General features: G+C 35.8%; 1 protein-coding gene across 3 annotated transcripts in view; it reads left to right on the top strand.

Annotated features, from left to right (window-relative positions):
* The window catches only part of Cnot6l (CCR4-NOT transcription complex subunit 6 like), a 106,799-nt gene that overhangs the window by 66,598 nt on the left and 26,798 nt on the right, over nt 1-13,403 (top strand). For all 3 annotated transcript variants that reach the window (XM_008843688.3, XM_017800787.2, XM_029568591.1), the window contains exon 6: nt 9,713-9,781. In XM_008843688.3, coding sequence (XP_008841910.1) covers nt 9,713-9,781 — 69 coding nt within the window. The remainder of the gene's footprint in view (nt 1-9,712; nt 9,782-13,403) is intronic.

Genomic DNA, 13,403 nt, shown 5'->3' with positions numbered 1-13,403 from the left:
TATTTATTTATTTATTTATTTATTTATTTATTTATTTATTTGTGTGTATGCGTGCATGCATGCACCCGTGGGAGTCAGAGTTAAAGGATAGCTTTTTGGAGATAGTTCTTTCCTTCCACCATTACAGGGGTTCCAGGAATCAAACTCAAGATAGCCAAGCTTGCATAGCAAGCTCCTTTTACCACTGAGCTGTCTCTCCTGCCACACTATACAGTTTGTAAACAGGGTTCAAGAAATTGTGAGCTTCATCATTGAGGTCATTGTTATATTTTGGCTATACTCTTAAAAATTGTCTTCATTGTAAAAGGAAATAAGTTAATGTTATCTTGTTATCTAATGTTAGTCTTTTGGCTAAAAAGACTTAAATTTTGAATGATGGAAGATAAATTAGTAAATTTATTACCAGCATCATTTTGCTAAGAAATTAAGAATAAGACAAGAGATGTGGCTCAGATGATAGATTGCTTGCCCACCATGCACAAAGCATTTGGTTTTATCCCTAGAACTATATAAACTGGATGTGGTCCCAGATACAATCTCAGCACTTCCAAACAGGAAGATCAGAAGTTCAGGATCATCCTTAGCTCATTGCAAGTTTGAGGCCAGCCTGAGACCTGAGACCATGTTTGCTGGAATTGGGTTTTCTTAGGTGTGCCCAATTCTTTCCTTTTGAAATAAGACAGTATTTGTTTTAGATTTTACAGAAGCCCACAGTTAAAAGAGACTTTTAAAAGAGAGTATGGACTTTTAAGTGTTTGGATTTTTTTAAGGACTGTGGAACTTTTAAGGTTGTACTGTCTCTTATGTTGTGATATTGTTAACATCATATCTTGGGGACAAGAAATGGAAAGGTTGTGGTTTAATAGTGGTGTATTTGTGTGTCAAGTTGACAAGGGATAAGTTGTCCTGTATAGCTTTAGTTGTCAACTTGACACGCCTAGGTATATGGAGCTTCAGTTGGTGAATTGCCTCCATTGGACTGGCCTGTGGCCATGTCTGTGAGGCATCTTCTTGATTATTGAGTGATGTGGGTGGTGCCATGCCTGGGCAGGTGGGCCTATGTTGTATAAGAAAGCAGGTTGAGCAGGTCTAGGGAAACAAGCCAGTAAGCAGTGGTCCTCCATGGCTTGTGCTTCAGCTCCTGCCTCCAAGTTCCTGCCTGAGTTCCTACCTTGGGTTCCCTCAGCTATGAACAGTGACCCAGGAGATGTAAGCTAAATAAACCCTTTCCTCCCCTAGTTGGTAGAGTGTTTTGTCATGGAAATTGAAGGCAAACTAAAACACCATGTTTCTGAAGGGAATTAAAAATCTGTGAAAGTTTAATTAAATCATGTATATAACACATATATGCTATTTCCAACTTACTTTAAATATCTTTTTTGTCTGTATAAATGTTGCCAGTTAGTCACTGATCTGTTATTTTTTCCTGTTCTTTGGTTTTAGATGTTATTCTATGAAATCTGTTGCAAATACCCTTTCATATGCTTAATTTGTCTTTGAATGAACAGAATTTTCAAAACATTTATTTAATTTTATGTGTATGAGTGCCTGCATCTATGTAAGTGCATTCATGCATGCAATGCATGTAGAGGCCAGAAGAAGGTGATGGATGTCCTGGAACTGGAATTACCACCAATGATTGTTAATCACTATTTGGGTGCTGGGAACCAAACCTGGGTCCTCTGCAAGAGACTGAGTCAGCTCTCCAGCCCCATGATTAACAGAACTTCTAACATTACTAAAATGTATTGACCCTCCCCCATCCTTACCCTCTTATAGTTACTGCTTCTGTGTCCTTGTTAGCAGTTTTTCCCTAATACTAGATCATGAATGTATTCTATAGACACTCCTTTGTTTTACTTGAAATACTTAAAGCTATAACCTTCTTGGAATTCATATCTGTGTAGGTAGAAGTCAAAAAAACTTCATGACCTTTCGATATGCGTGTTATGTTGACTGAATCATTTATTGAAAATTCTGTTCTTTTATTACTGCTTTTTAATGCTGAATAAGAAATGAAGTGTTGGGCTGAGGATGTAGCTTAGTTACAGCTAGGTAGGGTGCTTGCCCTGCATTCACAAGGCCCTGGGTTGGATCCCCTGCACCACATAAACTGAGCATGGTGGTATGTATCTATAATCTCAACACTCGGGAGGTGGAGAAAATAGGTTCAGAGGTTTAAGAGCATTCTTAACTGAGTTCAAAGCTCGTCTGAGATACATGAGACTCTGTGTCAAAACAAAGCAACAAAAACAGAACAAAAAACTTCTAAGTTAAAGTGTCTGTATGAAATGATTTCCAGGTTTTCTGTTCTCTCAGTCTTTAAGCGATAGAACAATGCAATTATGATAGCTCTTGATAGCAAATAGAGTAAATCCATCTTCTTGATCTAATTATAGTTTGGCTACATGGGTTCCCCCCCATTGTGTTTTTAAAAATATTGTTAGAATAAAGTTTTCAATCTCCTCTTCAAAATGCAGCAATTCTATTTGTGACTTGAATCCATAGACTACTTTTGAAGAATTACCATATTTAAAAGCACTGGATTTTATTACTTCATTTATTGGTGCCTTCTATAGTTTCTCTCAATTTTGAATTTTAGGTTTCTGTTAAACAGTCTTGCATATTTTATATTTGAATTTTGACTGATGTTCTTTTTTTTTGGTCTTTTTTGAGACAAGGTCTCCCTGACGCCTCAGCTGGCCTGGAGTTTGCACAGTGAGCCACCACATCTGGCTTTTAAAAATCTTCTTAAAAATCAGTCTTACTGTCTTAATTATTATTACTGATTTATGGAATTGATTTTTGATAACTACTGATATTCAGTCACATTACTCAACACTTGGTAAAAATGCCTTCATAGGCTATAAGCCATTTGACAAGCTGTTTTTATTTCACATTGCACAATCATTATATGCCAACAATTACAGATTGTTTTCTTTCTAATCATTATACATTTTATTTCTTTATCTTCACTTACTGCATTTCAAAGACCGCCAATAAAAAGCTAATTGAGAGTGGACTTGTCAGATATTATAATTTACTTTTAACACTGTGGGATGTGCCAATCTCCTCTTGTGGCCCCCTGTCTGTTGTGCACCCCTGCATGGTCAGGCAGTCCCTGTAGTCCCAGCTGACCTGAACTCACTGTGTAGACCAGGCTGGCCTTGAACTCACAGAGATCCGCCTGCCTCTGCCTCCCAAGTGCTGGGACTAAAGGCATGCACCACCACGCCCAGCATCACTGTAATTTTTATATAGATAAACTTTATTAGATTAAGGATGCTTCTTATTTCCAGTTCGCTAGTTTTTTTTTTAATTGAGTAGATGGTGAATTTTGTTAAATTCTGATTCTTGATTGAGATCAATGGATACTTTTTATCCATTGTTCTGTTGATATTTTATTTATTTTAATTGCTTTTTGTATGTTATATCACATTTATACCCCCAGAATAAACTCAAATAGATTGCAGTATATTGTAATTCTTTATTATATCACTAGGTCTAATTTGTTAATACTTTGCTTAGTTTTTTTTTGTATTTATGTTTATTATCAAATTGGCCAGTAATTTTTTTCTTCATTGTTGTCAAGTTTTGATTTTTAAGTAGGAGTGACTTTCTGAAATTTGTTGAGAATTTTGTTATTTGGAAGAGTTAAACTTGGTGTTTTTTCTGCTGAACATTTGGCAGAGTACATCTGGGTCTAAAGTTTCTTTGCAAGAGGTTTTAAAACACTAGTTTAATTTTCAAACTCTTTATAATACTGTTCTGATTTCCATTTCTATGTCAGTTTCTGAAAGTTGTGTTTTCTGGTGGAAATTTGCACATTTTATCAAATCTCTTGCTATAAATTAATTCAGAATATCTTTTTATGATCCACTTAATGTCCATAGGATTATGTAGTAATGGCTCTTTACCACTTGAGGTACTAATTTATTTGTGTTGGCCTCATTTATTCATAGAAGGCCTTCTACCAAGATATATATCAATATTTTCTTTGGGGGAATAAAAAAAGAACCAATTTTTGGCTTTATTGGTCCCCTTTATTATTTATTTTCAGTATCATTAATTTTAAAAATTTATTTCTTTCTGCTTTGTTTGGGTTTTATTGCTGTTCCTTTTTATAGCTAGACATGAAACCTAAGGCAATAACTTTTTTCTCTCCAAAATATTTATTTATGGCTCTCTCTATATATGACTTTAATTTCATCCTGTAAGTTTCATTTTGTATTATCTTCATTATCACTCAAGTCAGCATTTTTCTGGTAGCCCTCTTCTTTACAATGTGAATCATTTAGAAGTTTACTTCTTAATTTTTATGATAGGTTTAGTTATATATAAAAACTATTTTATTATTTTTATTTTACATATATGAGTGTTTTGCCTGCATGTATGTAAGTGCACCCATGTCGTGCATGTGCTTGCAGGGGTCAGAAGTGGGTGTTGGATCCTTTGGAACTGGAGTTACAAATGGTTGTTAGCGACCATGTGGGTGCTGGGAACTGAACCTGGGTCCTCTGCAAGAGCAGCCAGTGCTCTTAACTGATGAGCCATTTCTCTAGCCCCCATATTTTTAGCTTAATTCTATTGTGGTCAGAGAACATACCCTTTTTTACTAAAAAATTTAAAATATATTATGAGCTAGCACAGTCTTTAATTTTTGTAGATGTTAAGTGTGCACTTCAAAAGAATATGCCCTTTTGATTGTTTGATGTAGAATTCTATATGTACCAGTTTATATTTGTTAATTATATTGTTTGAATGTGATTTATACATGTTTAATAACTGCTTTGGTTTTATTCATTATTGGTAGAGACTATATTGAAAATTTCCCATTTTAATTATAGATTTGCTGTTATTGCTCAGCTGTTTAATCAAATACATGTACTAAGGGTATATTTTCATATTACTGTTAAGCCTTTTGTAATTATGCTGTTCTTTCTTTAAAATTTATCTCATATTAATACATATATCTGGAAAAATAACTACATGAGCTCTTCTTTGATTTTAATTTGCATGGTCTCTCTTGTTCTTTTTAATTAATTAATTAATTAATTTTAGAATTTTCCTTCCTCTGCTTTGGATTTATTTTATTCTTTTTCTAGTTGGAGGTGACAGCTTAAATTATAATGGAGATCTTTGCTTTTTTTTTTTCTTTCTTTTTTCTTTTTTTGGTCTCCTTAAGACAGGGTCTCCCTGTAGTCCCATCTGGCCTGGAACACACTATGTAGACCAGGCTGCCTTGAACTCACAGAGATCTGCCTGCCTCTGCCTCCCAAGTGCTGGGATTAAAAGTGTGTGCCACCACGCCTGGCCAGATCTTTACTCTTTTAATATGTCTTTTCCATTCTAAATTTCCCTCTTAGCACCACTTATATTGAACTAAATTTGGAGTAGTACATTTTCATTCACTTCTATGCATTTTATTTCCTTTGAGCCTTCATTTTTGAGCAGTGAATTATTACTTTATGATCCCAGGACACTGGCTTAGTGTATGTTCTGTGGGTTCTTGAAAAACTCACATATCCTATAATTTTTGAATGGGGTAGAAATGTAAATGAGAAAATGAGATCATGTTGGTGGTGGACCTCAATTCTTGTATAGCTTTTCTAATTGCCCCTGTACCTCATCCTGTCAAATGGTGGTGTAGAGGAGTTAAAATCCCCAACTATAATTATGGACTTGTTTGTTTCTCTATTCATCTCTGTCAGCTTTTGCTTCTGGTGGTGGTGTTTTTTATTTTTTCAATATTTATTTTTAAGTTTATTTTTATTTTAAGTATGATTGCTTTGCTTTATATATGTACATATATTCATATGTATACACACACACACACACACAAAACCTTGGGGGCATTTGTATCATTTGAGTATCTATTTACATGTGTATTATTTTTGTGACACACAGCTGTGTACACACACACACACACACACACACAATGTCTGTGAAGGCCAGAAGAGAAGGTGTTGAATCCCTTGGAATTGGAATTAAGCATGGTTTTTAGCTGTCATGCTAGGAACTGAACCTGAGTAAGAGCAGTCAGTACTTTATCTGCTGAGCCATCACTCCAGCCACAAGATTTACTTCTTATTTTATGTGTATGAGTGTTAGCTGCATGTATGTATGTGTACTCTGTGTTTTTTTGATGCCTGTAGAGGCCAGAAGAGAATGTAGATCCCTTGAACTGGAGTTAAAGTCATCATGTGGGTGCTGGGAACTGAACATGGGCCCCCTACAAGAGTAGCAAATGTTCTTAATCGCTCTCTCTAACCCCTACTTAGGGTATTAACCAATTAAACGTTATTAATTGGTCCATACATATTTAGGATTGTTATAGTTTAGCATATTGGGCATTTTATCATTATGTGATTACCTTCTGTGTTCTTAGTTTATCAGATAGCCATTTCTGCTTTTTAAAAAGTTATTTTCTAATTTTCTATACTGTATTTGAAGAATATATAGAATAGTTGAGGCATACTTTTTATTTATTCTATTAGGATTCTGTTGTGCCTTTTAATTTGAAGTTTAAGCAATGACTAGGTACCTATACTGAGTACCATAATAGTTGTTATAATTTTTATTTATTTATTTTATATGTATGAATATTATGCCTGTGTGTATGTAAGTCCACCCGTGTAGTGCAGTGGCTGCGGAGGACAAAAGAGGATGTCAGATCCCCTGGAAGTAAAGTTACAGACAATTGTTAGCTGCCATGTGAGTGCTAGGATTCAAACCCAGGCCTTCTGCAAGAACAGCCAGTGCTCTTAACTCCTGAGCAATCTCTCCAACCCAGTTATAATTTTTGCTTCAGACATCAGTTGCTGTTTAAGAATTGGTAGGGAATGTATTGTATTTACCCCTGATTTTAGTTTTCCATGACATATTAACCTTTATTTCCTCATGATCCTCCTCTCTACTAATCTCAGCCTCCCAGTAATTTGGAGTAGCTAGGACTACATGCATGCAGCACCATAACCTACCCTTGATTCTTGACAGATGATTTTGCCGGGTAAATAATTGCATGAAAGTTTTTCATGTACCGCTTGAAAAATATACTGATTCCTTAGACTTCTAGTGTTTTAATTGGTTGGTGTTTTTCTATAAGTAATGTTATGTCTCTGTGTTTCTAACATTATTCCCTTAGTTCTCAAATGATTAGAGTCTATCTTGGTGTATATTTCATTAAGTTTACCATACTTAAAAGTTTGCTTACTTAGCTTCTTTGATTCATAATTGTATGTCTTACATACATTTGGAAGTGTTTATCCATTATCCTTCAGAAAACTTTTTCCCACTCTGTGTTCTTTCTCATTCTAGACTTCTAGTGATAGGAACTCAGATCTTTTGCTAGCTCTTTTCACTTGTATATTTTCTTTTTTATTCAAGTTAATTTTGTAGCTTTTCATTCTAAGGGTGATTTTTGCCTTTTGTTATTTGTATACTTTGTGTCCTTTCAATATATTTTGAATTCTGATTGTTGTGTTTTGTTTCATTTTGTTGGAGACTGGGTTTCACTATGTAGCCCTATCTGACCTGGAACTTGATATGTAGACCAAGCTGGCCTGGAATTCACACAGATCTTCCTGCCTCTGCCTTCTGAGTGTTGACATTAAAGACATGCACCACCATTTAATTGTATTTTTTTATTTGATAATTTCTATTTAATTTTTAAAATAACTATTTTGCTTGGGTTTTCTTTTTTTCTTTTTCATTTCTTTCAAGGGAATTTGTAATTACTTACAAAGAGACTTGACCCTTTTTCTTCTTTTGTGTATGTGTGATTTAGGGTAGGGGAGTGGTGGCCAGAGTATAATGTATTTTTCCCTAGATGCTATTTGAGACTGGTTCTCACTGTCCTGGATCTTCCCAAGTAGGCTAGGCTGGCTTACCAGTGATCCTCAGGGATCCATCTACCTACCTGTCTCTCATCTCCTGAGCACTGGAATTAAACGTGTGTGTGTGCTACCACGCCTTGCTTTAATGTGACTTTTGAGAATTCATCTGATCAAGTTCTCTTTGCAGGTATTTTACTGAGCTGTCTCCCCAGCTCTTGATCTTTTTAAGTCTTAAGTTTTTAAATGTTATACACCAATTAAAGAGACCAGTAGTGCAGAAAAACAGAAAGGAGATTAATGTATACATTAGGAAGACAGATAAAGGGGCCCAGTATCCTCAAGTTGGCCTTGGGAGTGAGCTTTAGTTTAGATAGGAAGAATTGGGGTAGGGTAGGGGAAGAGGTATGCATAATGAAGCAGTCATGCTTCAGATATGGTTTGGTTGCTCTTTGTCTTAGTTATGGTTCTGTAAGGTGGTCACAAGAAGTCCTTATTGCTCAAGGGGACAGGCTATTTCTCAGGAGATGATCCTATTGTAGGTGTAGCCTACTTTTCAGTAACTGCTGATTTTTTAATTAAATGGACCAGTGAGTTTTAAATTATATGAACTAATGACTTTTTATTGGGGGTTATTAACAGAAGTATGGGTGAGGGGTTCCTTACAGGAGCAGGAATGACTTAAAGGCAGCTATATCTCTGAAAGCCCACCCCAGAATAGGTGACAGCTTATGAAAGTTGGAACCCTGGAACTCACTGCATACCATGCAGGTAGCTTGATAGCCAGAGAGTACCTTTTAGGCAGCTTGGTTGGTCTGCATCTCTTCCAGGAAGTTCCACTGTTTTCTTTCTCAACAGTTCTTACTGTTTATGTAACCTTGGGGAAGAAGAGGACTTGTAAATCTGGTCACAGTGTAGGGACTTCTCAAGATTGCCTAGTTGTTTGCTTTCTTTAAAAAAACAAAACATTTTTATTCATTTGAAAATTTCATATGGTGTATTTTGATCACATTTGGACTCCTCCTTATCTCCATTGCCACCCTACCCCCCCAACTTCATGTTATCTATTACAATTTTCCTTGTTTTTTAAAGTTCTCATCTGTGTTCCTCAAATGCTTTTGGAGATGGAAGAAAATTAAACTCCTTCTCTCAGAAGCTATCAACTGCCAGTAGATCCTCAGCTAGGGCTAGGGCTAGGGCTAGGTATTCTTGTCTACCTCCTTCATCTATACTGGGTTTTTGTCTGGCTCATGCTTTCACGGGTTTTGTGCATGCTGTCACAAGTGCTGTGGTTTCCTTGTATTCATCTACCACTTCTGGCTCTTAAAGTCTTTCCAGCCCCTCTTCTGCAATGATCCCTGGGCCTTTGCATGAGAGGGTTGACATAGGTGTCCCATTTTAAAGGAAGAAGCAAAGTATGCAATTAAAGTTTAACTTAGTTTCTTTCAACTGGTAATTTGGTAGCATTTAGTTCCATGGTATTGATGAGGCAGTTGTTTCTGCAGATGCACACTGCAGAGTCTAAGCTAAGCTGACCATGCGCTTCTAACTCATTCTTCTGACTCCATCTCCCATCCTGTAGAACTGCTTGGTTTACAGATGCAAAAGCATCAGCCTTTTTACATGGGTTCACTGGGTGGGGATTGATCTCAGTCAGGCTTGTGCAATAAGCATTCTTACTCATTGAGCATCTGCCTGGCTCTTCATATCTCTTCTTAAAGTTCCTTTAGTTTTTAAATCTTCATAAAATTTCAGTATTGAATTTTTCAGTCATTTTGTGGGCTATTATAGCCAAATAGAAAACAGGTTGATTTGGTGTCACAAACTAGATATACATGAAATCATTTCATGTTTACAGTTATTTTCTTCTTTTCTTTCAGTTCATCCAGAGCAGCTCCCTCCGAGGCCATGGGTTACATTAAAAGAACGAGACCAAGTTCTGCCATCAGGTAGCTTTCTTATCCTTTGACTTTTAAAGGAAATACTTCAAATATCATTTGGGCTTCATGATTAATAGGCTTTCATTTTATCCTCTTTGTGTCTAGATGAGCTTAAAAGTACAAATAGACTTAAGCAAAAGCCACACTGAAATAGGTATGTTGTACAGGTATCTTGTATCTTTCACATTGGTGCACCTCACTGTAGAAAATTATTCCGTGTGAAGCAGCTTTCTAGAAGTCTTAGGTGATTTAAGAAAAATGACTAATAATGAATTTTCTTCTGAAAATTTTTGAATAACTTAGGTATTTTATCTTTCTTGAGAGGTAGACTAATAATATTTAAGTTAACAGTGGAAGTTTCAACAGGATTATTGATTATAGAAATGGTTCAGAATATTTGAGAACTCTAAGGACATAATCCAGCTTGTCTAGAATAGTATTAATGTTTAAAATTTAGACCTTTTGTCTTTGTGCAGACCAATAAGAATTTTAACTTTTTATAAGACTTATTACATTAGACATTTTAGGCTTGGAAATTCCACTTAAAATAAGTTGCGAAGTATTGTTTCTTTAAGTGCCTTTAAATCACACTAGTAAATATTTTCATGGTACTTAATTTCATTTTAAAATTAAGTGAAAATTTTAGCTATTTCAATATAGGTTGGAACAGTCACCGAGTACTGCTATTTTAATGGCCTTTAAAGGATATATCACAGAAATTGTCATGTACATTTTGAGGAATATTAAACTTTTTTATGAGATTTTGGGTTTGTTTTTATTTTCAAGTAAGAGGATTCAGAACAAAGTGTTTCAGTTTTGTGAAATGTGGGGTGTAAACTTCTTCATGTGCCTCTTTGCATTTTATTAATGGTGAGAAATAATTTTAGGTAATACAGTTTTATGTCTTTGTAGGTAAATAATTTTAAAGCTACCACAATGCAGAATCACATAATATCACCATGTTAAAATAGACACTGTTTCAGCATTATCACAAATAATTCTTGTGTTAGCATGATACCTATTGATGATCTAATCTAAATAACAGGAACTCCTAATGTTTTCTGAAATGCCTCAAATTAGATGGATTTATTTCATAATTGATTTTCTCTAGTGTGATTTATATCCTCTCTAAGCTAAAATTATTTCATTGTTTAGATTTTCAGCATGTTAAGTAAAATAAGCTTGATACAGAAAGACAAATGCTGCATGCTTTCTCTTGTAATTGAAATCTATGTTTATAAAAATACATATAACATGAAGGTAGAGGAGGTGGAGCTATTTGGGAAGAGAAAGGGAATCTTCAGGAGAGCAGTTGGAGGGGTTGAAAATGAACAAAAGTACATGATGTAAGAAAAGGTCATAAGCCCATTATTCTGTACAATGAACAAATACTAATCAAAGTTAAAATAGTATAAAAATGAGTTTTAGTGCTGGAGAGATGGCTCAGCAGTTAAGAGTACTGGTTGCTCTTGCAGAAGACCCAGGATCAAATCTCAGTATCCACTTGGTGGCCAACATCCTTCTATAACTCCAGTTCCAGGGAATTCAACTCCCTCTCTGGCATCCCTGGGCACTGCATGACACAGGTGCACTTACATACATGTTGGCTATCACTCTCACATAAAATAAATTTTTAAAATGAACTTTATTTTATTAATTTTTTATTTTTTAAATGTGTATGTGTGTAATGCCTGTGGAGGTCAGAAGACGCTGTCAGATCCCCTGGGACTGGAGTTACTGACAGTTGTTAGCTGCCATGTGGGTGCTGGGATGCAAACCCAGGTCTTCTGCAAGAACAACCAGTGTTCTTAACCGCTGAGCCATCCCTCCAGCCCCAAAGGAGCTTTAAATATTAAAAATAAGTAGCATTTTCTAGTTCTTTAATCCCCTCCTGAACACAAAAGAGCACAATTTCGAAGAAATGTTTTTCTGATACTGCATGGCTGCATTTTTATTAAGAAAAGGAACAGTTGCTGGGTGTGGTGGCACATGCCTTTAATCCCAGCACTTGGGAGGCAGAGGCAGGCTGATCTCTGAGTTCAAGGCCAGCCTGGTCTACTTAGTGAGTTCCAGCTGGGGCTACAGGGAGACCCTGTCTCCAAAAAACAAAACAAACAAACAAAAAAAAGGAACAGCAGAGGTAAATTTTCACTAGTTGGTAAATTCCTAAAGTAATGTATTCTTGGGATTTTTCTGTGTTGAAAAACTAGTAAAGATTTTTCTTAGTATGTATGGGACTACCTGTGTAGACTCTGAGTGCCAAGAGTACTCATGGTATTAAAGAGTGATTTAGAGTCACATAATTATAATGATAAACTACGTAGTAATTAAGCCCGGCTATTGAAAAATGTTCTAGATAGAAATAGAGTATTTGAGAGTTGTGATAATAGCAACTTAGCCAATTTTCATTAATGTTTAAAACCTGTAGATGTTGCATTGATATGGAATTTAGTCTTTATCATAGAAATTACAATTGCTAGACTTTTCTATAAAATCTCACTTTACGGGACTGGAGAGATGGCTCAGTGGTTAAGAGCACTGAGTGCTCTTGCAGAGGACCTGGGTTCGATTCCCAGCACCCGCATGGCGACTACAAAGCATCCTTAACTCTAGTTCCAGGGGAATCAGAAGCCCTCTTCTGACCTCTGTGGCATTGCACGACACGGGTGCACTCACATATATGCAGGCAATAAACTCATACACATAAAATAAAAATAATTTTTTTAATCTCATTTTACAAAGTCTTGGAAAAATATGAACAAAGCCAATCACAATCTGCCTTACTTCTTTTCCTCTTTGAAAGGACATTTCAAATCTGGAGAGGCAGAGTATGGTAAATTCAAGGTATTCACTATAATACAGTGGCTTAGAAATGGTTCTGGGTCATTTCCAAAGTATGTACAGAGAACATAAATAACTCCAACGGAAACTCAACCCTTAGTAACCACCAATCTGATGCTTGCTTAATAACTTTTCCTTCATCTGAAATGTACCTAACTTCAAACATTACTTCTCTTTGAATTCCTCAACTGTGTCTGTTTATTATAATCGACTAATATCCCTTTTGAAAATGTACATGCCGAGAGCCTGATACTCTGACTTAATATGGAACCATATCCTTGGTATCAGTGTTTTTTGTTTGTTTTTCAAGTTCTAGAAAGTGATTCTGATGGGGTACCCATGATGGAGAATTACTGATTCAGAACTTTTCAGACTTTAACATTTGTTAATCGGGATTTTGTTAAACTGCACTTCCTGTTTCACAAATGTTTCATAGAGCCAGAAATTGTGGATTTCTAAGTTTCCAAGGTGATCACTGATGCTGTTAGGCTCCAGAACACTTTTGAGTAGTAAGGACACAAGCTGTCTCCAGACTATTAGTTTGTGTACAGTTTTTAAAAATAATTCAAAGACTTAGCTGGGCATGGTGGCATGTGCCTTTAATCCCAGCACTTGGGAGGCAGAGACAGGTGGATCTCTGTGAATTCAAGGCCAGCCTGGTCTACATAGTGAGTTTTAGGCCAGCTGGGGCTACAGGGAGACCCTGCCTCAAAAAAGACCAAATAATAATAATAATAATAATAATAATAATAATAATAATAATAATTCAAAGACTTTTAAAATGAGAATT

The sequence above is a fragment of the Nannospalax galili genome, unplaced genomic scaffold, assembly GCF_000622305.1.
Source record: "Nannospalax galili isolate Female #2095 unplaced genomic scaffold, S.galili_v1.0 scaffold440, whole genome shotgun sequence".
NCBI lineage: Eukaryota > Metazoa > Chordata > Mammalia > Rodentia > Spalacidae > Nannospalax > Nannospalax galili.
Note: the sequence above shows the minus strand (reverse complement) of the source record. Positions and strands in the feature narration are given on the sequence as shown.